The sequence below is a fragment of the Mercurialis annua genome, linkage group LG7 (genome assembly GCF_937616625.2).
Source record: "Mercurialis annua linkage group LG7, ddMerAnnu1.2, whole genome shotgun sequence".
NCBI lineage: Eukaryota > Viridiplantae > Streptophyta > Magnoliopsida > Malpighiales > Euphorbiaceae > Mercurialis > Mercurialis annua.
In genome coordinates, this window is record NC_065576.1 from 45,111,327 (window position 1) to 45,138,397 (window position 27,071).

General features: G+C 32.7%; 5 protein-coding genes across 5 annotated transcripts; 4 read left to right on the top strand and 1 right to left on the bottom strand.

Moving 5' to 3' along the window:
• Positions 1 to 691: 691 nt before the first annotated feature.
• On the bottom strand, positions 692 to 4,210 carry LOC126656514 (uncharacterized). Its single transcript, XM_050351098.2, has 4 exons — positions 4,017 to 4,210; positions 3,474 to 3,795; positions 2,771 to 2,959; positions 692 to 1,106 (listed from the first exon to the last, which is right to left on the bottom strand). Exons 2-4 carry the CDS (start codon positions 3,702 to 3,704, stop codon positions 1,026 to 1,028), a joined length of 501 nt encoding a protein of 166 aa, XP_050207055.1. The 5' UTR covers positions 3,705 to 3,795; positions 4,017 to 4,210; the 3' UTR covers positions 692 to 1,025.
• A 3,818-nt stretch (positions 4,211 to 8,028) lies between these two features.
• LOC126657249 (uncharacterized) lies at positions 8,029 to 9,140 on the top strand. The gene is made up of 2 exons (XM_050351915.1): positions 8,029 to 8,034; positions 8,325 to 9,140. The coding sequence occupies exons 1-2, from the start codon at positions 8,029 to 8,031 to the stop codon at positions 9,138 to 9,140; spliced, it is 822 nt and encodes a 273-aa protein (XP_050207872.1).
• A 2,882-nt stretch (positions 9,141 to 12,022) lies between these two features.
• LOC126656507 (GBF-interacting protein 1-like) lies at positions 12,023 to 19,730 on the top strand. The gene is made up of 11 exons (XM_050351088.2): positions 12,023 to 12,403; positions 13,053 to 13,096; positions 13,685 to 13,790; positions 14,034 to 14,160; positions 14,253 to 14,653; positions 14,750 to 14,929; positions 15,669 to 16,047; positions 16,150 to 16,447; positions 16,755 to 16,913; positions 17,480 to 17,980; positions 18,875 to 19,730. The coding sequence occupies exons 1-11, from the start codon at positions 12,241 to 12,243 to the stop codon at positions 19,163 to 19,165; spliced, it is 2,649 nt and encodes an 882-aa protein (XP_050207045.1). The 5' UTR covers positions 12,023 to 12,240; the 3' UTR covers positions 19,166 to 19,730.
• Positions 19,731 to 21,268: 1,538 nt separating this feature from the next.
• Positions 21,269 to 22,948, top strand: LOC126656516 (DNA-directed RNA polymerase subunit 10-like protein). Its single transcript, XM_050351100.2, has 4 exons — positions 21,269 to 21,409; positions 21,522 to 21,580; positions 22,079 to 22,173; positions 22,618 to 22,948. The coding sequence occupies exons 1-4, from the start codon at positions 21,374 to 21,376 to the stop codon at positions 22,641 to 22,643; spliced, it is 216 nt and encodes a 71-aa protein (XP_050207057.1). The 5' UTR covers positions 21,269 to 21,373; the 3' UTR covers positions 22,644 to 22,948.
• Positions 22,949 to 23,770: 822 nt separating this feature from the next.
• On the top strand, positions 23,771 to 25,959 carry LOC126656512 (U-box domain-containing protein 15). The gene is made up of 2 exons (XM_050351096.2): positions 23,771 to 24,225; positions 24,976 to 25,959. The coding sequence occupies exons 1-2, from the start codon at positions 23,867 to 23,869 to the stop codon at positions 25,796 to 25,798; spliced, it is 1,182 nt and encodes a 393-aa protein (XP_050207053.1). The 5' UTR covers positions 23,771 to 23,866; the 3' UTR covers positions 25,799 to 25,959.
• The last annotated feature ends 1,112 nt before the right edge of the window (positions 25,960 to 27,071 follow it).

Sequence of the window (27,071 nt, forward strand, 5' to 3'; positions counted from 1 at the left end):
TTGACTTTTGGAAAAAATGATCTAGAAAAATCAATTGTTTTAATAAATTTGAATCGATTTTTTTTAACAAAATTAGAATTTATTAATATGGAGAAAAACAATTGAATTTGTATAAAATCAATTCAATTTAACTTTTTTTTTTAAATTATTCAATTCAATTCTGTTCTAACCAAATTCACACCTTTAACACTACCACAAATAGAAGGGAAACATGTCTGAAATGGAGCATGTGGAGGCACACACCTCTATAGTGCATCTAAGTCAATCAATAGTCAATGGTAACAAACTTAATAATAACCAATAAATTACTCCAAATTTTTCAAAAATACCAATAACTACAAACGACGTCGTTGATAGAAGGTTCTATTTGTAGTAATAAATAGGTAGAGTGAAGAATGGGCGTGGAATTTGTTTAATGCAAGAAGATGAAGGCTACAGCTAGATAGAATAGAAAGAGACAGATGACAAAACTGCACTTATGTTTTCTTTCTAGAAAGTCAAATAAATGCTGTGATGTGTGTAACAGAGATCCGTAAGCACATCGATACAGGATTGATGGTGATAGAAACGACATAATTCAACAGGTCGGGCGATTCAAATGAGCGTAACGTAGAACCTATCAGGCGAAAAACACCATTTGAAAGACTACAATTGATCCTGGAAAAAACAGCATATATTATGATACGTAGAATTCGGAAAATGTTTCATTTTATAGGACCATGCCGAACCTTATTTTATTTTTCATTGTAGAACATAATAAATAAATTCAAAATGAAAGCAAACAATAATAGACTATCGTATCAGCTAGACAAGAACACGATTAATAATTGTGTTCGACTTTGTTTCAGGATATGCTTATGTAATAGAGAGAGGCAGAGTAGTAAAAATGTTTCTGCACATACTAAATAATAGGGTTGTCTACTGATTTTCTTCACATCCTTTCACCTATGTGCTAATGTGCAGAAACAATTTTATGCATGTATGATAGTATTCAAAAAGTTGCGGACTTTTTCCAGCACGATTAGTCATGACTTGCTTTTAACACTTTCTTCAACACGCGTGAGTGCACCTGTGAGCACGTCAATTGTCCAGTCCTTCACATCTTGCTGCAGGTAATAAGCGAGAACAAAAAAATAAAAGGGTTAGCGTCTGTGGTCATATATAAATACTATGATACATTACGGAACATAGCATTTTGTTCTAGGGAAACTGTTCGGTAAGTTTGAGCACAGGCATGCAAGTCAATTTCCTTTAATCTATTCTTTTGCTGGACAAACTAGAACATAGGTTTCAATAATGTAATCAGTGGAATAAATTTCTTAGTTCTCTCCTTACAAATAAGGATAGCAACATTTGTTTGACTAAAACAAGATCAAGTATGGTTTACTAAACCAAGTCCTGGCAGAATTTTCTTTCATGGATGCCACTACAGAACAATCCATCTATGAGTGTGCAAAAACCAAACCAAACTGAAAAAACAAACCGAGTCAATTTTTTTCGGTTCTGTTAGGTTCTTGACATAAAAAAATTTAGTTAAGTTGTACTATAAACCGAACCGAAATAACCAAACCAGACCAACTGAGCCGATTGATTTGGTTCCATTTGAAAAAATATAATTCCTAAAAAAATCAGTTCATTAGATTTTGAAAAAAAAAATGAAAATTTCATTTAGGCTCGGTTTGAACCGAATGCATGCCCCCACTAGTCAGGAGGACACGTCAATGCAATGAATATTATATAACATTGTACAAGATTAGAAGTCAAAATTACCACTTTCAAAGGTTTATGACATAGAAGCGAGCTTCCTTAGGGTATTAACACAAAAGAAGAAATCAAGGAGTATCAGAAAATGAACCATCATAAAACCGGTCGTAGAAATGTTTAGGCAGAATAGGATATTTACATCTATGGTAAAAAAACAAAAAGAGTATTAAGATTGTTAAAAGGCATCTCTATCACCTGATTACATCACATGAAAGGCTAAAAGAGAAACCACATATTTTTTGCATAATTTTAAAAGGTAAAAGGACCAAGGCAAAGGGTATTGGAAAATATCTTAGAAAAATTGACTCTGTGTTTTTGTGCAAGGTTAATTACCGAGAGATATTGAGCTTATAAAAATTCATCAATTGAGGGAAATAAGAAAATATATTTCTAAGTTTAATAACTAGGAAATTTGTGTTTTATTGATAAAACTATTGTTGAGCCTCACCTCACAGTTTGACCTTTTGGGTAAATTGGTTATTTGATATAATATCAGAACTTTTACAATCGAAAGGTCTGGAGTTTAATCCTCAGACAAGAGAAAGCAGCATGTACGAACTTTTTGGATGAATTAGTTATTGAGAATGTGCATCAACTTGCTCCTCCTGTATATATAGGACATGTATGTCCTTCAATGAATCATGGTATCTTAGGGAAAACATCTAACAAGCAGGTTGCACCACTTTTAATTATCAAGGAAAAGACGGATCCTTTAAAGAATTATAGTATCTGAGGGAAAACATCTAACAAGCAGGTTGCATCACTTCTAATTATCAAGGAAAAGACGGTAACAAATGAAGTGCCAGCACCAGTCTTTATGATCACTTCCTAAATGAAACCATCACATGGTACTCCACTACATCTTGTTCACTGATGAATTATAATATGCATTAGTCCCCTTTAAGGCTGTAATGATATCTCATCCAAAAAGTTATATGAGAAGAAATTATGGCATTTCATTTCAGTTATTCATAGAAAAAGAAGTAATAGAAGGATAGTAACTCACCATATGCATTGGTTCTCCATTTCTTATTCTTGCATGTGGACGAGCAAGCTTGGATTCAAAAGGAGTCCTTGGCCTCACCTCTCTAAATTCCTCCCACTCCTCACGTGTAAGCATCCTAACTGTTCCTTGACCAGGCGGAGCATTTTGTATTTTCCGTTCAATCGTTTCTTGGGATTTCGAATCATCATACTGCAAATATACATAACTAAGTATCCAAACCACAAGATGGAGCATAAACCTTTAAAATCTAAATAAACTAATCAGCTTGAGAAAATAAAATTCATTTCTGGTGCACATGGCATTGAAATTCTTGAAGAAGTTTCAGCATTCTAATGTGCAAGCTAGTAATTAGCAAAACCAACAAAAAATAATAAAACAGATTATTTCTAACAGGAAATAGATCACAGCCCTATACAAACAATTTGATCTTTATGTGGATTTCACAATTCACCATATGAAATAAATAAGCTTTATCTAGATTTCACACTCTAGGTAGCACAGACACTTCATTCGGTCAACGTGTCCCGTTTGAGAAACGTTTCGGACACTTGACATTCCGGACACGAAACTTCATTTTCAAATAGAAACTTTAAAATAACACCGTTTCATGCAGTGTCTGTATCCAGGTGTCCCATGTCCGTGCCCGTGCTACCTACTCTAGTTGTACATAACCGAATTTGAGACAAAGCATAGAGAAACAAACCATCATGAGGAGCTTTGTGAACAATGCAGTACCAACAACGACGAGATACATCGGCAAAGTTGCTGTGTCAAGAAACGATTTCGATTCCGGAACCTCCACAAACACATCATCCTTCTTTAAATTCCTCTTTTTCCTTTTATTTTTCCCCAATTCAGCAACCCTTCTCTTCAGTGTTTCCGTGGGAGCATCGCGAGACAGTGTATGCAACAACCGCCTACTATACAGAAACATTTTTTCTCTAACCCAATATATTCTCAAGACATAATCAAAATCGAAACTTTACTCAATAATCTCGGTGGGTATCCTTGAAAATGAAGTGCCCCTATGAAAACAAAGAAAAGGGCAAGCATAATGTGAGTTTGGAGGTTAAAATTTAATCAAGAATCTCTCAGAGTAATTTTGACAAACACTTTGTGCGCATTATTGAAGTTCAATCAAGAAATATAGCAGAAAATGAATCTACTTGTAACATCAATTGTCAATATTAAATTGATAATAAACTACTTATAATCAAAGGAATCGAAATTCGAAGGCATAACTAACCTTTGACTTTTTATGGACTTATATTGTTGAGCTTTAAAACTTAAATTTGGTCACCGGAGGTATGTATTCAGTCATGTGAGTGGCCGGGAGTTATACATTTCATTTTATTATTGTTCCAACAATTTTTGGTTCAATTAATGCTGAGATAACTATTTTCTCATTAACTAATTAAAGAAATTAAATTTTCGGATAGCATCGTCTTTGATAATTTATTTAACTAAAAAAGTAGAAAAATTATCTCCCTAGTTAAATAGAAGTTGGACCCTCAACTTTTTGTATAATAAAATACATAAAATAAACCAAACGAATGATATTTATTACTAGTTTTCAAAAAATTCTATCGATTTACTGTACTTACGAAACGGAAAATAATATAACAAAAAATGCTGAAACGATATTTTTTAAGAGAAAGTGTGAATATAAAGTTATAAATTTTAAAATTCAGAATCGAAAACAAAAAACTCCAAAATAATTATATATACAAGTCTTATTTTATTTTAGGTTAAATTCATATAGCAACTTTTTTCTTCTCTCACTTCCCTCTTTTTTTCAAAATCCTCTCTTCTTTATTTCTCTTTTCTGTTTGATTTTCCGTTCATCTTTTCCAGCTTTTATTTCGTTCGCGCTTCCGTTCACTACTTCATTGGATTTCTCATTTTTCGGTCGTTTTTTCGTTCGTCTATTATGTTCACGTTTTTTATTCTTCTCTTCCGTTCGCGATATGACTCTCTCGACATCTTTTTTATATTTTTTTTATAATTTTTAAGTTTTTTATGATGATTTAAATATTTTGTAAATAAATTATTATAGACCCGTTATTTTTTTATTTATAAAATTTTTTTATTGTTCATATAATTATTTTGTCTTGTTTTTGTTCATAGATTTTTTTTATATTGATGATACTTATTTTGTAAACAACCAATGATTTATGGTGTATTTGCAGTGTTTTTTGGTGTATTTACGTTATAATGTATTTTTAGTTTATTAATAGTATATTTCTGGTGTTTTTCTTATTTATCCATATTTTTCTGGTGATTTTTGGTGTATCTATATTTTTCTGGTGTATTTTCAATATTTTAATAGCACACATTATAAAAACACTATAAAAAACACAAAACATGTACTATTGATACACTATGAAAATAATATAGTTACACTAAAATAACATAATAGATACAATAATAAAAAACGATAAAAAAACAGAGCAAAAATCAGTAAAAATAATTGAAAAAAAAAAGTATTTTTGAATTTAAGGTGTTTTTGGTAAATAAAAAACGTACGACTTGTAAATATTTTTGAAAACAATGTAAAATTGTAAATAAAATACAAAATTGTGTATTGTATAAAATTTTATTTTATTATAATTATAAAAAATTATAAATAAAATATTCAAGTTATAATTAAAATAATAATTTATTAAAATTAGTTTATCTATAGACAATTAAATAATAATTAAATATTTAAAATAGTCTATTTTAATTAGTACTTAGTACTCTATATAACTATCTTAACATAAGAGTTTATTTTAGTTAATACTCTAACTTTAATAATTATTTTAATAATTTATAATTTATAATTATATTTTTAAAATAAATAAAACATTAATGTAAATGTGTATGTCTCTCCATCCATATTTTTATATATAACATAGATATAAAAAAATTTATGAGAAAACATGCAACAAAATCCGATCATCCTTTAGAGACAGAGTCTGGCCACTTGAATAAACCGTCAGGAAAAAAAATTAAAAGATATAATTTACTCATTATACTTTGGAATTTTCTAAAGTTATTTCGTTATCGTCAAATTTATGTATTACATAAGTATAAATATATATTAATGGCTTGATGAATTTAATTTAATTTTTTATTAATTATTAATTTTACTTATTATTCTTTTACTTTTTAAAAGTAATTTATTAAATCATTAATTTGGAATTTTTTATATTTATGTAATTAAATTTCTTAGTGGACTAACATCAAAAAACTAAAATATTTAAAACAAAATAGAAGTGGAAGATCATTATATCATTTGCTTTTAAAATAAGATGAATGAAAGTGTAAATTATAATAAATAGTAGGCAAGTCAACTAAGAGATTTAACTAATGAAAGATGAAAATAACAAATTATATCAAATATTAGGAATAAATAATTGAACTTTTAAAAGTCATGAAAATAGTAGTATTTCATAATTAAATTCATGAGATTAATATTAATTATTCCTTTATAATTAAATCTATTTTTCTTAAAAATAAAAATAAATATAGGGAAATTTACATATTTACCTAAAAAATAAAAATATTTATATTTTTTGCCTTAACAAGAAAAAGTTATAAAAAATACCTCATATTCTTTTCGTATTTATATTTTAACTCTGCGTATTAAAATAATATGATTTTACTCTGTTATAATATAATTGTTAGTGACATTATCATCTCGGTATCATAATTTTTCTGTAAAATTATTTTTCGTACTTATCATACTATTATCTTTAATATTATCATACTATTATCTTTAATATTATCATACTATTACCATAACTTGTTTTTATAAATGTTATCATAATATATTTTATGATAACAATATCATAAAATGTTATCATAACATTATCATGGCATACTTTATCATAATAATATAATATTATAACATTATCATAACGTGTTTTATCATAATTATATCATAATATTTTATCACAACCTTATCATATTATTATCAAACGGTATCATATTATTATCTTAAAATTTATCATGCTATTATTATATTGTTATCATACCGTTATTTATCTATTATCATAATTTTATTACTCTATTATCATAACTATATCACACTATTATCATAATCGCATAGTGTTATGATATTGTTATGATAATTATTGTACATACATGCTAACGTTAAAGATACCGAAATGATAATCAAGCACATTTCTTGACAGAAAACCGTTTTTCTCTGCAGTGTTATGATACTGGTATGATAACATTATAATCATATCAATATGATAATCAGGCGCTGTTTTCTGCAGAAAACCGTTTTTTTTTAGAAAATCATTTTTGCCATCATAAAATCGTTTTTAATGTAGATTTTTAGATCTTATACTGAAAACATTCAAGATCAATTTTTAAACTGTTTGAAACCTTTTGTAGACAGTTTGAAATTGTTTGTTTGAAATCGTTTGAAACTGTTATTTTGAAGGACTATTTGAAACTATTATTTTGAAGGACTATTTGAAACTGTTTTTAACTTTTATAATTTTTTTAAAACCTTTAAAGAATATTTAAAACTGTTTGAAACCGTTTTTAGATAAATATTATAAATTGTGATTTGAAAATTGTTTAAATTTTTTATAAACTGTTTTATAACCTCTGTAAACCGTTTGAAACTATTTGAAATCTTTGTAAACTGTTTTAAACCATTGTATAAACCTTTTTTTTAAAATAGCTGCAAAACTATATTTACAAACCTTTTTAAAACTATTGGAAACTGTTTGAAACTGTTTTTAATAAACTTTTAATCAAAAATAAATAAATTATTACTTTATAGTGTTCTTTCATTTTAGAAAAAATTATGATCGTTGAATTTAAACTCGAAACAAAATTTGAAACGATTTAGTTACGAATTAAAAATTCGAGCGAATCGAAAATTAGATTTGAAACTAGGAATTAAATTTAAAAAGTAATAATAGCCTCCCGGTTGTCTAATGCAGATCAAAAATTAGATTTGGGCTTACCCCTGTCGTCTAAGGCGGTAAAGGCTAATCACTGGAATCCGATTGTTAACAATTTTTCTTCTCATCTCGCGACTTGGAAAAAAAACATGTTTTCTCCTGCAGGTTGTTTAACCTTGATAAAATCTGTTTTGAGTAGCCCCCCGGTCCATTATTTGTGCTCCCTCTGAATTCCTGCAGCGGTGATTAAATCTCTTTAGCGTTCTATGAGATGTTTCTTGTGGAGTGGATCTGCAGACCATGTGGGTTTTAGTAAGGTTTCTTGGCACGATGTTTGTCTTCCGATAGAACATGGAGGTTTAAACATTACTCCTTTGCGAATCAAAAATCAGTCTCTTCTCTTAAAGTGGATTTGGAAGCTAAGAATGGGTAACAAATCGACTCTTTGGTTTACCGTTATTTCTTGTAGTTCAGGCATCTCGAATTGGCGTGGTATTGAAACAATTAATTTGTCAAAGCTATCTCACCTTTGGCGTGGGATTTATTCCACTTGTGTCAAAAACATAGATGTTTGGGATGGATTCAAAGGAGGCATATCAGTTCGATTAGGCAGCGGAAATAATATAAATTTTTGGAATGATATCTAGGTTGGAGAGCGTTCATTAGCTTCTTACTATCCAAGATTATTTCAAATAGTTTCAGAAAAGAGAGCTTCAGTTAAACAATATTTTGATTCAGCTTCTCAAACATATTGTCTGAACTGGAGCCATAGTCTTCGTGTTGGTGATCGTGACCTTCTCGCCAGACTTCAAGCTCAGATTTGTCATCTTCAGCCAAGAGAGGGAGCTGTTGATTCAATTTGTTGGGAAAAATCTGATGGTTATACTCCGACAGCTCAAAGGCCAGTGATGAACTCTTCTACAATGGCAGTACAAAATGCAGCGGTTTTAACTTTTACTAAGTTATGGAAAATTAAACTCCCGCCTCGAATTATTTTCTTTTTCTGGTTGCTGTCGAGAAGCAGAATTTCCTCATTCAGTTTAGCTTACAAAGGCGTAATCTTATGGGAAAATACGGGCTGCACATATTGTTCTTTAGAGAAAAATAATTTGCATATTATCATGCACTGTCACTTTGCATGGGAGGTTTGGAGCAAGCTTCTTCATATGTGTAATACTAGTTCTGCTATGCCAAATTCTTTGCTTCATTTTTTACAATTTATGGGAATCACTTTCAGATATGAAACATCGTGTTTATGGAGGACAATTTGGTTTTATTGTGTTTGGGATTTATGGAAGGCAAGAAATAGACGGGTTTTCAATGATGAGATTATTGAGGCAGATTTTGTGGTTTACATGATGATTAGCAAAGCGGTGAAATTTTACAAATTGACTAATCATGGATTTGCTTATTCCGGAAATGATGTTTTTCGCAGTTTAGTATTTTTTTGTAATCATGCTTGAATTCCTTTGCCTTTTTTAGAATTTTGCCAATCATGGCTTTGTGATTGAGCTAATAAACCCATCATTTATCAAAAAAAAAAATCACATGAATCAATTTATTGAAATGTTATGAGTTGAAGATTTAGAATTGATTTTTTAAATTGTTAATTTTTTTAGAAGAAGAAGATGAAGAAGAAGGAAAAAAATAAGAAGAAGAAGAAGAATAACAAGAAGAAAAACTGCTGTGACGTAAATATGGAGTATAAAAATAAAAGAGTAGGGTAAAAAAATAAATATGACACACGTTGAGATACAGAAATAAAGATAGAAAATCAGAATTAAAACATACTAATTTTTTTTTTGAGGCATTCTCCTAATTGTCCAAATATTTAATCATCCATTGAAAAAGATGATTGATCCAATTTAAAATTGTATAGAGAAATTTTGCTATAACTATATAAACATTTGGAACTTTACAATGAATTTACAAAATTAAAGTTTTGATAAATTTAAGCCAATTTTTTTTTAAAAAAAATTATTCATTAGTCAGTAAAATTTATAGTAAATTGACATATTTTTAGTCAGAATGTAATTAATAATTTATCTTTTAAACAAAATATTTTTTATTTCTTAAGATCAAATAGAAAAACATCAAACAAAAGAGTAAGAATGAAGACAACGCCAAAGAGAAAAAAAATGAACGAGCAACTTGAGTAAAAAATAAAGATTGCTCTGAGGATAACATTTTATATTAATTGAGATGAGACCAAGTCAAAAATAAAATATTAAAGAGTTATTATATTTTGAATAAAATATTAAAGAGTTAAAGTATCTAAAATGTTTCGGGGTTCATTGTAGTTTACAGGTCAAAAGGGGGTAAATTTATCCATATAATAAAGTTTAAGGGTGAAATTGAACCTTATTCCTGACAAATGTTCTAAGATATTCCCTCATAGCTTGTAAGTTTCAAACGAAACTCACTTGAATTCTAACACAGAGCAATTCAGAATTTGGAAAACACAATTTTATTTGACAATACATCTTTAGACAATTTCCATAATTTTTCCAAATTGCAAAACTATGACCCTTTCCATTAATTTGTATAGTATTTGTTTTTCCTCATAATTTTCCTAAAATTATATCTTATTATATGATTTAATGTAGTCTATTTTTTATAAGAAAAGACGATAAATGTAAATAGATATAATGATCTTTAGCGCATTTTACATGTAACAATACGGATTCAATTGGTTCAAATTAATTTTAAACTTTAATCTATTCGTCAAAATGGTTAAACCATATCAATTTACTAGTTGAATTCTAAATATTATAAACTACTCAATCTATCTTCACATTTTTAATATGAAATTTTATATTCACCCCCTTCTTAAATTTACGACGTAACAATTCTACCTTTGTGAGATGAAAAAAAAAATGAATTGGAGAGTTTTCAAAGGGTTTAGCATAAATCTAATTAAAGATAATCAAGATTTTGTACTATATAACGACAAGTTATAACATTAATGATGTCTAACTTTTTTTCTTCGATCACGATATTTATACTTTAATTCGTCATTGAAGTATATTTGACCACCAACAAACCCCAACTCAGCATAATCTAGACAACATTTTACCAAGATCGTGGGTTCTATTCCTCCCACTGTATTTTGTTAGTAAAGTTTTAGTTTTGTTTAAATAGAATCGTGTAAGCGTATTTTGATGTAAATAAAGAATCGTTAACAAATAACATTGTAGTTAGGAATTAAAGTTTAAGTACCGCCTCGGTAAAGAAAAGAAAGCTCAAGTACCGTTTGTGAACATTTTCCCTATCTAACATATGTTCCGAAGTAATTCCTTTTATAGTTAAAACAGATAATTATTCCTTTTGTAAGTTTCAATGAACCTACATGATTCATATATGCAAATTTCATAGAAATTACTTCACAATACGCTTTCATTTAAGAAAATCCATTTCATTAAACTATTTCTAAGATTGCTTGAAATTACAACAATAAGCATCCTCTTTATTTATATGTATACTTTATTTTAGTAGAAAAATAATCATATCTAAGAAAACTCAGATTCCAATCTCCTCTGGACGACTCTTTTTGTAATATTATCACTAATTTTTAATTATTTCACTCAATTTTATGAAAAATACACTTTTTGTATTTTTTGGCAATTATATCAATGTAGATTAAGCTTTACAAAAAATTCTTCTTATTATTTATTGAAAATAATAAAATATTACAAACTTATCTCAATAATAGAGGTATTATATTTATATATGAATCACGATATTTCCTTTTTTTAACTATTATAATATAAAAAACAACCATCCTCAATTTTCTTTTAATTTTGTCTACAATGATACTTTATTTTGTCACTTTTACAGAAATATTATATCATCTCATAAAATTAGGTATAACCTACTATTTTAATATTTAATCATTAAATAATTAATCTTTTAATTGAAAATAAAGTTTAATTAAACAAAAGTAAAATATTAAAAAAGTAATATTTTAATTTTAAAATATTAATTTGATCCAAAATGTGAAAATATGGTAATTTCCTTATAACACAATTCATTATAGAAATTATAAAATATTCATTACAAGAGTTCCTCATAACAAAATTATATTAATATGTGTTAGTGCAACCAATGAGCTGTATTTTAAATGTTATAAGCGTTTGACAGCAAACTGTTAAGAGTTTCTCTTCTCCAATTATATTAAAAAAAAGTGTGTTTTTTTTTTAAATTTTTTTTTATAAAAAAAAAGCCTTATGACATAAGGCTTCAATAAAACACTAGCTCCCTCCTATTCATTCCATTCTTTTCTTTCTCATTTGGATCAAAAAAAAAATTGAAAAGAAAAAAATAAAGAAAACAAATAAAAACACTTCTCTCCATTTTCACTACCTATAAAATCCCTTCTAAAAACCTTCCATTTTACATATTTATACACATAAACAACACTCTTCTTCCTCTTCTTCTTTATATTATAAATTACAAATTACAAATTACAAATAAATAAATAAAGATTGCAACTTTGCATAGACCCAACACCAAAAAATTAAATTAAAAGATTAAGAGAAGAAGGGTTTGTTTAGAAGTGAAAAAATGAGCGGTCTTGGGGTTAAGATTTCAATTCCGGCCACCGTCCGCAAGACGATCCAAGATATTAAAGAGATCACCGGTAATCACAGTGAAGAAGACATTTATGCAATGCTTAAAGAATGTTCTATGGATCCTAATGAAACTGCTCAAAAACTTCTCCTTCAGGGTAATTTTATTATTAATTTTCTTGGGGTTTCTTTTAATTCAGCTCATTATGTTCTAATCAACTGCATTTTTTGTTAGTTTGATGGGTTTTCTTTGTGATCCATGTTTTTTGTGGAATTTTGATTGTAAAGTTTGGGGCTTTGGATTTTGTTTGATTGGATTTGAATTGGGGTTTTATGGGTGCTTACTGTTTTTCTTCACTTTGTTTGTTTATTTTTTCATTGTGGAGCTATGTTTGATTTTACAATGGTGATGCCTTTTTCTAGCTTTCCAATGAAATCGATTTGTTTTGAAATTTCTTTTATCGCTGATTGTGGAAATGTCGTTTCGAGATGTTAGTTGAATTGAGTTAATGAAGAGAGTGATACGTATTTGTCTGAACTTAAACAGCTGCAAGCTTAAGTAAAAAAATGGTCTTCGTGAAGAAATAATTTAACCAAAATGCTTGATGTCTGAAAGGACCACTTTCTATCAAAAAATGCATTTTCATTTCAAGTTCATCGGTTTCTTTTGAGCTATACTTTGGAGTTTCTCGTGAACCTAGCAAGTATATATGAAAGAAAAATTTATTTTAGATTGCTATTGTGCTGTGTGTTCTCCTTTGTTGTCCTATTTTTAAATGTGACATAAATATGTATGTATTTTCACAGATACGTTTCATGAAGTCAAAAGGAAACGGGACAAGAAAAAAGAGGTATGTTTATTGTTTTTTTCTCATTTCTGCGAGGGTCACGTATATCCCTGATTTTTCTATTGCAATAACTTCGTTGAGCATGCTTTAGTGTTTTATCAGGCATATTTTCTTACGAGCTTCTTTGATGACTGGACTAAGATGATGGTTCTTGTACTTGTAGGCTGCTTTGAGTTTGACATCTTGTAACTTTGTCATAATAAGCTTTTATCGCGTGTTTTGTTTATTTGGCATCAGGATATAGACATGTTCACTGCGAATATACTATATTGCTTAAACGGGTGTATAAAGGTCGTGTTGTGTGCACAACCTTGGAAGGGGAATGGAGGTATTCGAATTCTGTGGTATAGTGTAGAATATTTACTAAATATTTGATAGAGAGGGATAAGTAGATATGCTAAGGTGCTGTAGGTTGATCGTGAATGAATGCATGTTTGGGTGGCAGGGGTTTGGGATTAGAATGAGGGAAGGCAATAGGTGGTACCATCGTGTTTCATCAATTTCATGTTTTTTTGTAAAAAATTACTGTTACTGTGCGTTAGCTCAAATGTGAGATCTTTTATTTTCATTAACCACTTTAAGTTGCTGCAGAATGTAAACAACAAAGAATCTGGAGATTCCCGACGGAAACCTAGCACACAAAGTCGAGGTAGTAGGGGTGGTCGTGGAAACTTTCCATCCCGTTACACATCACATGGTAAATCACTAAATGAAATAGTTGGTCATAGGCATGATCTTTCTGCTATATTTAGTTATAGTCATTTGTTGGCTGTATATATGCACATTTAAGCTTATAATTAATTAATTACTAGTAAGTGAGAGCTAGTTGCCCGGTCTAGTTTCTATTTTTAGCTCTTCATATATTATCAGATTAGTAATGGCTTTATTTTATGGGTGGGGTTGATCCTTCATGTAATTATTAACTCTGGGTTTGGCTCAGATGCTGGTGGCAGCAGGGTTCCTGGCCCTGCAAGGGACAATGTAAACAACCAAGCTGCAGATAAGGGAGCGGGCATTTCTTTGCCAGCCTCTCAAGAGAAAAGTAAAGAAACAAGTCCATCACCAAGGTGACTACTATTTTCAAATCGACATTCCTTTTTAAATGTGGTTGTTAGGTATTATGTTCTGTATGATTGTTAATTTTTTTCTTGTCTCACAGCTCTGCTGGTGTTTTGGCCAACGATGCTACTGCTGAAGCTTCTGCAAGCACGAGTGTAAAGCCTAAATCAAATTTTCCTGCTGGCAGTGGCGTAAGTAAAAGCGAAACAATCTCATCAACCATTGTTGATAAGATGGGAAGTACAGTATCTGCTGTTGATGCAGACAAATCCCCTGAAATTGCTTTTGGAACTGGGGACGCACATGGGGGGCCCGTTCCAATCTCTAGTAACTCGGTATCTGTGGCTCCAACATCTTCATCAGCTGTTTATTTCTCATCATCAGATCCTGTACTTGTTCCATCTAATGATCTACGAGTTCCTGTGGGTACAATCAAACGTGAAGTGGGTGGTCATCGAACTTCTGGCGATTCAAATGCAGTTATTCCTATTGAGAAATCAGGTAAGCAAGTATGGTTTCATTCTTATAGATTTCAGTTTGAACTTTTCTGTTTATCTCTCTAACTCTAAGACAAAACATGTCGCTTGCTGATCACAGCTTCTGAGACTAGTTCTGCTTTTCCTCAAGGGAAGATGCCAAGTAAATCCCAGGTTGGGAAGGGTCAGCTCAATGACTCTTCCCAACCCTCATGTGCACCAATCCACGGTGGTTCTTCTGGTAGCAGGCCTTCCTCTAACTACAATAGCAGGACACAGCAAATTCCTGCACTTCAAAAAGGTATATATATTGTTTGGATTTTGAATGAAATAAATTCCAATTATTGTTCTGTCATTATTGAGGTGAAAATGCACTTTCTGAATTTATTAATTCTGCGTTAGTTTTTTTCATTTTTAAATCGATATGCTGCATTGTAAACTGTTTGACCTGGAGAAGTTAGTGCGTAAGTGTGCTCTCTTTTATTTTACTTTGAGTGTTGGTGTTAAGAATGTCTATCTGTAAAAGGAGCTTGTAAACAGGTAAGGTGAATCACTGAAGCGAAATTACCAACTGCAACATGCATTAGCTTCACATATAGAGTTTTATATTTTCAGTTCTGCTCTTCTATTTTTTGTTTCTTTGTAGTTTAAGCATGTGTATACATTTAATCACATGTATTTCACTTAATAGTAAAGTTTGAGTAGGTTAAACATGCATGTCTCATATTTTCGCAGTTCTTAATAGGCATGCATACTTAAGGTTGGGACATAGATTTTCTACATTTGTTTGCTTGTCTTCTACTCTCAGTTACTTGCTGTTAGATGTAGGAACACTCTTTGGCCTGATAGTGATAGATTAGATGAATAATTTAGATGCTCTGTTAATACATTTGAGGTTTTTAACCTAGAGGAAAAAGGGAGGAAAAATGTTTTTTCTTCTATGCACATACCCGTTTGGTTGGTACTTACTATCTCTATCTTGAAGATAATATGATGTGATTAGTTCTAAACAAGAAACATACACTTGCTGTCTTCAACAGTTGGTTCTACTAAGGAGTGGAAACCAAAGCCAGCAAACACAAATGTGAATCAGGGTTCTGGAGCAGCTGGTTCATCTGATATACCTAACATTCCAGTTGAAGTGCCACTGCCTCAATCACATGTCCTTGATACAGAAGAGGCAACCTCTAAACTGCATAAGAAGTTGGAGGAGTTGCATCTTCCACAACGTCGGCATGTTATTATTCCAACCCATATTCATGTTCCTGAATCTGAAAGAACAAAATTGAGTTTTGGAAGTTTTGATGCTAGTTTTGCAATTACGAGCTATGTCAGTGGTCCAGGGAGTGACAAGAGTTCTACACCTTTGTCTGAGACTTCTGAGGGTGTTAACGGAACTGTGGAGGAACATGTTGCGAGGTATGCATATTAACTGTAGTAGTTTTATATTTATGTGTTCCAAGCTTCTTGATCTGCTTGCCCATGTAGCTGTAACACTTTGGGGAATGTTTTTGGGTTCAGCAATCAAGATACATTAGAGACTGCTGAGGAGGGAGCCTACCCCGATCATCCAGACTCACCTTCGCATGCACCTGGAAACTTCTCTTCTGAGGGAGATGTCTCGTCTAGTGCAGTTCCTGACTACAATGAGTCCAAGCAGGAGGCTGCATTTTTGTCTGGGGGCCAGCAATATTCAGTGGTACATACTTCTCCGAGCTATGGTTTTGGTTTTGTGCCTCCAATGCTGGGTACTCAGATTTCACCATTTGAAAATTCTGATTCTCAAGCACGTGATATGTCTCGCCTTCCTAGCTTTGTTGTAAGTCTTTTGCCTTGGGGACTATGTTTATGTATATTATAGACCAAGTTAGCTGTATCTTATTTATGTTTTAAGTTTTTCTTTATTGATTATTTATTTGTTCTGGAAAGTAATAGATTTAATGTATTGCTCAATTCTATCAATTTTTTTGATGCATTTCGCAATTCTATGAAATGTTTTGTACGATATTAATCTCATTATCTCAAACTCTGATGTTATCAATCATGCTAAAACAAATTTCATTGTAATTTGACATGCCTAGCAATCATTAAAACCAATAACTTGTGATTTTATGATCTCTCTCTAGGTTCAGCAGCCCATTGATCCTGCTTATTATGCCCAATTCTATCGTTCTGGCGCTGATACTGATGGCCGGGTTTCTCCGTTTACTTCACCCGCAGTTGCTGCTAAATACAATGGGAATGTTGCAGCGTTGCCTCAACATACTGCTCAGTCTACTCAAGAGGTCTCAATACATAAGCTTTCTTTTAATTATTTAATTGAGTAAAGCACTTCGAGTGGCTAGGCATGCTTAGAAAGAGAAGAGTAACTTCTTGTTTTATTGCTTTGAGCGCCACATGCCTGAAAACCGTCTATAGTTTTTCTGGTGCTAATCATCTCAATCGTTGCGTATCCTTTTTAGGTTCAACGCCAACACAAATACATTAATAGCTGAACAGTAATTATGTTTGATGTTTTCTTGTCCTAGCTGAGATTTGTCATTACCATTTCATTAGTTGAGAAGTAAGTGTCTGGCCACATGTACTTCGTAGTTTACATGAATAATGCATGCGTTTTAGCAGAACACTGTAAGTTGATTATGAGCTTTCAGCAAGCTGGGTGCTTCATTATGCAATATGCATTGTTTTATTTTTCAACGTATATGAACTCTGTTTTCTGCTTTGTGTGATTGGAAATGGGATTCTATTTGTAGGACTTCTATTGCGGTGCAGTATAGATCTTTTCCAACAACTGATTGTTTTGGTCTTTATATGTTTCTAGATCCCATTTCTAATATGTATCTAATTGCAGGGTGGGAATTCTTTAGTTCTGTCAACAGCGGGTTTAACTCCAGTAGCTACTCAAGCTGCTGGGCCCATGCAAAGTTCTATGGCTGTCAGTCAGCAGCAGCTTCCTGTCTTCCGTCCCCCAACTGGGTTACATATGCCGCACTATCCACCAAATTACATCCCTTATGGTCATTATTTCTCCCCATTCTATGTTCCACCTCCAGGCATCCACCAATTTTTAAGTAATGGTGCATTTCCACAACAGCCTCAAGCTGGGGGTGTGTATCAAGCTCCACAGGCAGCAGCTGCCATTGGTGTCAAATATTCACTTCCACAATATAAACCTGGAACTAATACAGGAAACTCAACTCATATGGGAATGCCGAGTGGCTATGGGCCATATGGCTCCTCTCCAGCTGGTTATAATCCCAGTTCTACAACAGCAGGCGGAAATACTACAACAAATGAGGATCTTGGCGGTTCCCAATTTAAGGAAAGTAACGTCTACCTCACTGGACAGCAGGTAGGATTTGTTTACCATTTTTTTTATTTTAACAGGCTTTTCTTTGAAAAAAAAAGGCATTTTACATGCTTAATTGCATAGATGAATGCAAGATATACTAAGGTGTTTTGGTGCAACCACATTGGACGCTGTGCAATTGTTTCTTTTTTTGTTTTGGTGGAGGTAACAGTCTAATTTTATTTGACAAAATGTTATCTAATAAAAGTTCATTTTGCCCCTTCAACTTGAGGCAAAAAGTCAAAAGAGTTCAAGTTTGTGTTTTTGGACAAAAACACCCAGAACTTGTTAAATTTGGGTCATTTTATACACCTTTGACAATCAAGAATGACGTTAGTTTAGGGTGTAAGATGGCCCAAAATTGACAAGCTGTGGGTTTCTTTTGTCCAAAACCACAAACTTGGACTCTTTTGATCTATTATCCCTAGCTGGAGGGGTGATATGAACCTTTGTTGAAATGTTTTCCATGCAATCCGATGCTCCGTGTTCTTTGCTATGTTGCTAGATCCTAGAAATCTAAAATTTGCTGTGTATCTCCTCTTAAACCCCTGTTAATACTGTTCTGTTACTTGGTTGTGGTTTGATTTTCTGTGGCATATAAGTGATGCTACTTTTACATGGAGCTATTAATTACAATACCCGGGACCAAGTTACTATTTTATTTTTTTTTGATATTGTGTTAATAATATTTTTAATAAATGATTTGCATAGGTGTACAGCACATCACTTATATCAGATTAATTTTGAGATATTCATCGATAATGAGTTGAACCATTCATGTGCATGCTATAGCTCCTAGAATGTTTGCCCTGTGCTTGCAAACCAGCTTTACATTTTTATGAGCTCATGAAACTCCTTGACTAATTTTTCACCGCCATGGTTTGATGTATTTTGCAGAGTGAGGGTTCAGCTGTGTGGATCGCTGGACCTGGTCGAGATATGTCTAGCTTGCCTAGTTCCTACTACAACCTTCCTCCTCAAGGTCAGCATATGACTTTCACCCCAACGCAGGCTGGCCATGGCACATACACAAATATCTATCAGCCCACGCAAGCAGTAACCACGCCAGCTGTTCATCCACTTCTGCAACAGTCTCAATCAATGGGTGGAGCAGTTGATATGGGACCTGCAGCCACCGTTTACCAGCAACCTCAGCATCAACAGATTAATTGGCCTAGCAACTACTGAAAGACAGAAATGACTTTTATTTTTGCACACCAAGAAAAACAAGTCCGATCCTGGTATATTTTTTGGGAACTCCAATGAGTTTGGATAGATGGAAGCCGTGAGACGATAGATTGGCTGGATCAGGGAGAGCAATCTAGAGGAGTCTCTATAACAATTTTTCCAATGAATGCTCGGACTTGAAGGTATAAAAAGTGCAGTTCACCTGTAACTGATAGACGTTGACGTTTTTAAGTTAGTCGAGGTAGGCATGTGCAGTTTTCTCTTGTTGATGATGCCATATGGTGTTACGGTATCATTACGTAGTCGTTTTCTTTTTCTATAAGCGCCTTGGAACTTAGGGTTTATATTGTTGAGTGGTGAGAACCGTTCCATTCTTTTTTGACTTCGAGGTTTTTTTCTAGATTGCTGGAAGGTAATATATAGGTTGATGGAGAATTTTCTGATTCCTTTTCAGTTCGTCTTTCCGCTACCTGTAAAGTGAATTTTGATAGAGGGGAAGGATGTAGCTAACTGTTGTAATTGGTATAAGCAAAAGTGAAAATTGCAATTGTTTTATGCTGCCTCATATATCATGTATGCTTGTTTCTGTTCAAGGTGGTAGTTTTCATTTGATATTAAATGAAAAGGCAGGTGCTTAGAAGTTAATTACTCGGAAACTTATTACTCGAGTAGTAGTAATAATTTTACTCGGTTTGCTCTTATTAACATTTTTATTAAGCAATCAAGTAAGTTATGCAATTATTATCATTTTTAATTATTTGTTTTAATAATGAAATAGAATTCATTGGATCAGGTGATGTGAATGTGGTAACAAAGCTAAACTACAAAATTTGTTGCAGTTTTAGACTGCTTTGCTTTGTCACCCTTCATTGATATTATCTAACCCCATATTTTCTCTCTTATTTCTTGTCGCCCATCTCATGCAAAATTTCCAACCTTATTTAAACTTATCATTGATCTAAGGTAGGAGTATGCTTTCGGTTCGAATTGAGTCGAGCCATGCTTAACAAGTTGCTCAAAGTTGCACCTTTCTCACGAGCTAACCACTCCAAGCCCGCTAAGCTTGACAAATTTTCATGCAACATAGCCGAAACAGCCCATCATCGAGAAGCTGATGGTTCATCCTCGGCCTTGAGGATCATCCATGAAGGCGGCAAAGTGGAATGTTACTATATGGCAATGCCTGCATTCAAAATCTTGGAGAAGTACCCCTATTATGTCCTAGCCAAGCCTGAGGTTTTCAGGAGACCATGGGATTCCGTGGTCCGACCGGAGAAAATCCTCACTCCAGGCCGGAAATTTTTGCTTGTTCCACAAGCAACTGTGGATAAGCTTCGACGAAGAAATAAAAAACCCGGTAAGGATGTCGTTCTATCGAATTCTTTTGCATCGCTAGTCTTCGGTGACATGAGGAAGAGAAGTGGAAGTAAAAAATGTGTCACATTCGCCGGCATTGATGCCAAGCAGAAGCAGTCAACAGGATCGGAGAAGAAGAAGAAGGGCTATAATACAAAAGATGGTAGCGGAAATTCTCAATCCCAAAGAAGGCTCAGGCTCTCTGATCAAGCATGGCAGCCATCTCTTGATTCAGTTACTGAATGCCAAGGGAACTAAGCATCGGGCGGACCTATATAAAATATAGAGTAGGCAATTGCTCTTAAATTTAATTTTTTTCATCATAAAAAAATAAATTCTACTTTATGAATGCTAATAAGCTCGCATCAATGGCAGCACATATATTCTTTTGCCCTAGAATATATATTTAGTTTGCTTTTCAACTTTATCAACTTGTTTAGAGCGGACTTGATGATCCACGTGTATAAAATCACCCTAAATTGTAATATCGCGCCACGTCATTTACAAACTAAAATTAAATTTATTTGGCAACATTTATTTTAAATGGACCAAATTAATATAATATATTTGGCGAACGAGGTTTAGTGCTAGGTAGATAATGGAGATAAAAGTAAAAAGTCATATTGTTTGATTATAAAAAAAAAATGACGAAAGTGCAAATTATAAGATATATAGAGAACCCGAGAGTAATTTGTTCAAATAGTTTCTACAAGGACCAAATTAAATAAAAATGAATAGTATATACGGGTTTTCAGTTTTGTATTTAGAAATTGGGATTGAAATTGGGATTAAATTAAAATTCATAAACCCTCGCCACTGTTAGACGACGAAGTGATCAAGTAACAGTGAGAGATGATTATTCCAGTTCGCTGCTTTACCTGCGGAAAGGTTTGTGTTTTCATTGCTCCATTTTTCTATTATTTTGCTGTTTTTATTGGTTAATTTGATTATTTATTGTCCGTCTAGGGTTTCTTTTACTGTGAAATTTTTGTTGTTTCAGGTTATTGGAAACAAATGGGATACATACCTTGATCTTCTTCAAGCAGATTACTCTGAAGGGTATTCTAATTATCCAACTATTTTGCCTTTATTTCGGGTTAAAATTTAAATTCGGAATGCTTTAATGTCTGAATTTTAAGTATGCGAATGTGATATCTATGAGCGAAGTGGCGTGAACACTTCATTCAATCATTATCTTTTTGTTTCGGAAACGTGTTGAAAATTTGTCGTATCAGACACGGAACTTCATTTTTTAACATAGGAAACCTTAAAATAACACCATTTTACTGTGTCCGCATCCAAGTGTTTCGTTTCCCCGTGTCTGTGCTGCATAGCCTGTGGGTCATAATTTTGATGGTTTCATTGAGATCACTGTGTTTTTTCTATTTGTTTCTCGTTGCTCCGTCAAATTTGCTAGGAGAACTATCCAACAGCCTGGCATTATTTCTAACTGACTGTTGACAGTCTTATTATTCATGTGAATCTGAATTGTGTATGAATAGAAGATGAAGAAAGCATATTGAAGACTGGTATTTATATTTTGATTGCCTTGTGCAGGGACGCTCTTGATGCATTAGGTTTGGTCCGGTATTGCTGCAGGCGCATGCTCATGACGCATGTTGACCTCATCGAAAAGCTTTTGAACTACAACAGTAATTCTCTCCTTCTCATTTATCTTTGTATATTTGTATAATTTGAATGTATAATGCAAGTATAGTTTGCGGTCAAGAGGCAGCTGTGATCTTATGTATTCAATTAACTACGTTTTCTGCAAGCCATGCTAGATTAGTTGATATTAGTATCTTCTGCCAGTGAATGTTAAGTTTTGCTCAATTACATTTTCGTTCGCTACTAGGTTTTTCATTGATTAATTTCAAATATTTTCAATCAGTCTAAGTAGCTTGATCATGCTTCTGACATATTTATCATTAACTTAATGGCTAAATGTGGTCAATTGCTTTTAGCTTTTCTTTTTAGAGACGTAAAATGAATGCGAGATTAGATTTGTTTAAGCATGCACTTTGCTTGATATAATTTTATGCGCCAAACCTGATTTTTCCCCCCTTAAGCTTTACTAATGATAAATGTTTTTGCAGCTATGGAGAGAAGCGAAGGATCCTAAGGGAGACCGTGGAACTAACTACTGTTGTCATGAGTGAACGGTTGTCAACTATAGCGGGATTATAAAAATTGGAGAAGAAATTTTAGAATATTGCTTAAATGTTTATCATTATTGCAGATTGTTCCGAATGCAAATCTAAATACTAATTGATGGGTTGTGAGAAACATTTTCTAATGTTGTGAAAAAGTAGTGTAATTGCTTTGTATGGATGTTGAAAATCTTGTTTGAATGACTTGTGACAATGGTGTAAAAGCTACTGTGATCTTTCAGATCGTTTGTTTGGGTGATGTTAAACATCTTTGAAATAGTGATAGTCACCATCATAATTAGTCTGATAATAATAATTAATTATTTTAATGATTTTTTTTATAATTATTTTAATGATTAAAAATAACTTTTATGCATTTTATGAGTATTTTAAATCTTTGTTTAATAAAAATATATTAAAATGATGAATGAGTCAATTATTTATTAAGGATATTATAAATAGTTAGTTTAATTTTAATTAGAAGAGATATTTTTTAATATACGCGTAAATCAGATAAGTCTATTAATTATGAAATAAATACTAAAATATATGTAGAATAAAATAATATGCAATGCTAGTTAAAAAATATAATAAAAAGTAACTGAGTTAATAGAAAATTAAATTAATATTTTAATTTAACTATACAAATTAGTAAGTTTATCAATATCTTAAAATATTTAACATTAAAATTATCTATTTTTATGTGACTATGTGAAGTGAGTATGATGTATCAGGGGACTTTTTTTTGGATGAATTACTCTTGTTAAAAGAAATTAGAAATTTAGAATTGTTCTTTTTGCCCATTAAACTTTTGAGCAGAGGGTCACTCCGATTATTAAATTTATAATTCGGAATAAATAACTCACCATTTTAATCAATTAAGAATCATAGTATCTTTTATACTATCAATTAAAGACAAACTTTGATCATTCCGCTCTCCAAATTTGTTTATGTTATATAATTTTAACTAATTTAAAATAAAACGTATTATCCATAATTGATAAAAATAAACCGAGAACAATTTATTTGATCTCGTATTACAAATTCGAGGATCAAGTCGACCCTTTGCTCGTTAAATTTTCCACACATACAAAACGACATAGAGGATAACAAAAAAAACAACCACAAGAAAAATGAAACGTTTTTCATTATTTCCTGGGTTTCAGACACAAAACATAACCTCAATCATCAAAAAATGAAGATAAACAGCAAGAAAATGGGACAAGAAGAACCAGAAGAAGAAACATCATCGACCCAATCAAACAATTCAAGAACAGACCTTGAAGAAGAAGAAGAAGAATGGAATTCAAAGAAACAAACCCTAATTATAGAGGTATCAGAGAGACTAATCAAAGGAGATCTAAATACCCAAATACAAGCAGCTAAAGATATACGAAAATTGGTCAGAAAATCGGCTTCTCATTCTAAAACCCGCTCTAAATTTGCTGCCGCCGGTGTTATTCAGCCGCTTGTTTTCATGCTTTTTAATTCTAATCTTGACGCCCGTCACGCTTCTCTTCTTGCTCTCCTCAATCTCGCCGTGAGAAATGAACGGTCCGTTTGCTTACTTTTTTACTTCTCACATTATTGCACTTTCTATTTTTGTTAAGTTTGTTTATTATGGATTTAATGCTGATTAATTAATTATTCTAACATTCTGGGTGTTTAATTGATTGATTGAAGATAATTAGTATTGTAGGGATTGTTGTTTGAATTGGTGTTTTTTTCCTTCTTAAGATTGGAAAAATTGCAGTAGATTCTGTTGATTTGATGCTTATTAGGTAGGAACGGGAACTAACGTTGTTATTTTAAGGTTCCTATGTAAAAATGAAGTTTCGTGTCCAAAACGAGTGTCCGACAAGTTTTCTGAACCGGAGACGTTGGTTAAATGGGGGTGTCTGTGCTATCCTTTTAGCTAAATTGATGCATTTGATTCAATTATATGCAGTATACTTAATCATTATTGTCAAATTGTTTAGAGTTCTTATTAGTTACTCCAAATGCAAGTCAGTATTGTGCAGAAGAAAATGATTTCCCTTTTCTTGATCTGAATGTAATAGCCTAAGGTTTTAGATTGATTGGCCATTGTTGTTTTTAGAAAGATATGCTTTTTTAACTCGAATAATGTTATAGTTGTCTGATAATGGTTGCAACAAGAGCGAAACTTTATATCGTTATGTGCACTCTTTTTATCCGTTTTCCTTATCCGTCTTCTTTTCGTTTATTTTTTAGGAATGTTTTAGCGCTCTTGGTATGCCATCAGTTTTTTCTGATTTAGTTTGTTTTCTGTATTGTGTATATCAGAAACAAAATCAAGATAGTGACAGCGGGTGCTGTCCCTCCTCTTGTGGAGCTTCTCAAGTTCCAGAATGGTAGTTTACAAGAATTAACCGCTGCTGCAATTTTAACACTCTCAGCTGCTGAATCTAACAAACAAACAATTGTAGCTTCAGGAGCTGCTCCTTTTCTGGTCCAGATTCTGAACTCTGGGAGTGTTCAAGGAAAAGTTGATGCTGTAACAGCGTTACATAACCTCTCGTCGTGCACGAAGAATTCCCATCCGATTGTGGATTCTAAGGCAGTTCCCCCTCTCATTGAACTCCTTAAAGATTGCAAAAAATATTCAAAGTTTGCTGAGAAAGCAACAGCACTGCTCGAAATCATTTCCGACTCTGAAGAAGGGAAAATTGCAATCGCCGACTCAAAGGGTGGTATTCTGACTTTAGTAGTGACTGTTGAAGATGGATCACTTGCGAGCGCAGAACACGCAGTTGGCGTGTTGCTCTCTTTGTGCCAGAGCGACCGAGATAAGTACAGAGAACTAATTCTTAAAGAAGGTGCAATTCCGGGACTTCTGCAACTAACTGCAGAGGGAACCTCTGAAGCTCAAGAAAGAGCCCGAATGCTCTTAGACTTGCTTAGAGAGACTCCCGAAAAGAAATTGGCATCATCGGTATTAGAGAAACTTGTTTATGATATTGCTGCACGAGTTGATGGCTCTGATAAAGCAGCTGAAACTGCCAAGCGTCTACTACAGGAGATGGTTCAAAGAAGCATGGAGATCAGTGCGGATCGCATCCAGTGTCTGACTGCATCTTGTACAACTACTGAGATTTCATCCACATGACACACTGACCTACTGGTTGAAGGACTTTTACACGTAACCCGGGTTAGAGTTTTAATCTGAATCTTTATTTTATTTGAGCAGTTAAAACTCTTGTAATCATAACTGTTGTCACCATCAAAGAAGATGAATGAACAAACTAATACACTGAAAGGATTTCACTAGTTTCTACTTTTTTGAGGTAATATACTCCAACCTCAACAGACTGTTGTATCCATCGTGAACATTGGCGGAACTAGGTGGCAGGGCAGGTGGGTGGCTGCCTCCAGCCATCCGACGCCCCTTACCCCCCACTTCGTTGACTGCTGATTATTTGGCAAGTTTTTCTTCTTTACACCTTTTTTTTTTCATCGAAATAATCTTATGTATCCATAACTTTCACCATTTTGACAAATATATTTGTAAAAAAACTAGACAGTCTAGTCGGTCAATTTTATAAATTGGAACAAATATATCTAGAACATATTTGGTCCGATGTGGATTTACTTGTTTGGTCTTATGTTCTAGTCCGATGTGGATTTACTTGATTGGTCTAGTTAGGAAAGAGAAATTCTGTATTTTAGATCTAATTTGAGTTTTGATATAACTGTTTCAACTTGTCAAATTGATGAACCAGACTGTCCAAAACTTTTTCAGGAATACATTTATCAAAATGGTCAAAATTATGGATATAGAAAATCATTTTTTTCTTCTTTCATCCGTTGTATTTTGCCTCCAACCAGTAATCGGTCTTTTTGTTTCCTCGCCCCTTCCGGACTAATATTTTCATGTAAATTCGTCCTCTCTAAACTTTCCGGTTCCACCAATAATCATGTGTAGATAAGTCTAAATCTAAATCTAATATATGTACATTTCTTCTCATTTGGATAAGAAAGTGTTTTTGATGAATGAAAAGGTGGGTTATGCACTTGGAAAGGAAAGTTTTAGTCAATAGTCATGTGCATAAGACAATTATGTAAAAGCTAACCTGACCCTAAGGAAGAGGATTGTTGATCCAAGAAACTCTCTCTTTATGATTTATTGTGTGATTGATACCTTCCAAGCAGTGTTTTAAAAACCGGACCGGACCGGCCGGTCGGACCGGTTGAACCGCGAACCGCGAACCGCGAACCGGCCAGTGGTCCAGTCTGAAACTGCAAAAAACCGGATATTTTGGTTGGACCGGGTTGGACCGGTTGAACCGGTAAAAACCGGATGTTGAACCGGACCGGACCGGATTGAACCTGTAAAAAACCGGTGAACCAGAATTTTTTTTAAATTTATCAAATCGGTTGAG

What these genes read in the sequence shown, in the direction of transcription:
- LOC126656514 (XM_050351098.2), bottom strand. Translation starts at nt 3,704, where the DNA reads ATGTTTCTGTATAGTAGGCGGTTGTTGCATACACTGTCTCGCGATGCT. An exon ending in TCACAAAGCTCCTCATGATG is followed by an intron (nt 2,960 to 3,473) that starts GTTTGTTTCTCT and finishes GTATATTTGCAG; the next exon opens with TATGATGATTCGAAATCCCA. An exon ending in ATGGAGAACCAATGCATATG is followed by an intron (nt 1,107 to 2,770) that starts GTGAGTTACTAT and finishes TATTACCTGCAG; the next exon opens with CAAGATGTGAAGGACTGGAC.
- LOC126656507 (XM_050351088.2), top strand. Translation starts at nt 12,241, where the DNA reads ATGAGCGGTCTTGGGGTTAAGATTTCAATTCCGGCCACCGTCCGCAAG. An exon ending in TATTCCTATTGAGAAATCAG is followed by an intron (nt 14,654 to 14,749) that starts GTAAGCAAGTAT and finishes TGCTGATCACAG; the next exon opens with CTTCTGAGACTAGTTCTGCT. An exon ending in AATTCCTGCACTTCAAAAAG is followed by an intron (nt 14,930 to 15,668) that starts GTATATATATTG and finishes TGTCTTCAACAG; the next exon opens with TTGGTTCTACTAAGGAGTGG.
- LOC126656516 (XM_050351100.2), top strand. Translation starts at nt 21,374, where the DNA reads ATGATTATTCCAGTTCGCTGCTTTACCTGCGGAAAG. An exon ending in GCTGCTTTACCTGCGGAAAG is followed by an intron (nt 21,410 to 21,521) that starts GTTTGTGTTTTC and finishes TTGTTGTTTCAG; the next exon opens with GTTATTGGAAACAAATGGGA. An exon ending in AAAGCTTTTGAACTACAACA is followed by an intron (nt 22,174 to 22,617) that starts GTAATTCTCTCC and finishes ATGTTTTTGCAG; the next exon opens with CTATGGAGAGAAGCGAAGGA.
- LOC126656512 (XM_050351096.2), top strand. Translation starts at nt 23,867, where the DNA reads ATGAAGATAAACAGCAAGAAAATGGGACAAGAAGAACCAGAAGAAGAA. An exon ending in CTCGCCGTGAGAAATGAACG is followed by an intron (nt 24,226 to 24,975) that starts GTCCGTTTGCTT and finishes TGTGTATATCAG; the next exon opens with AAACAAAATCAAGATAGTGA.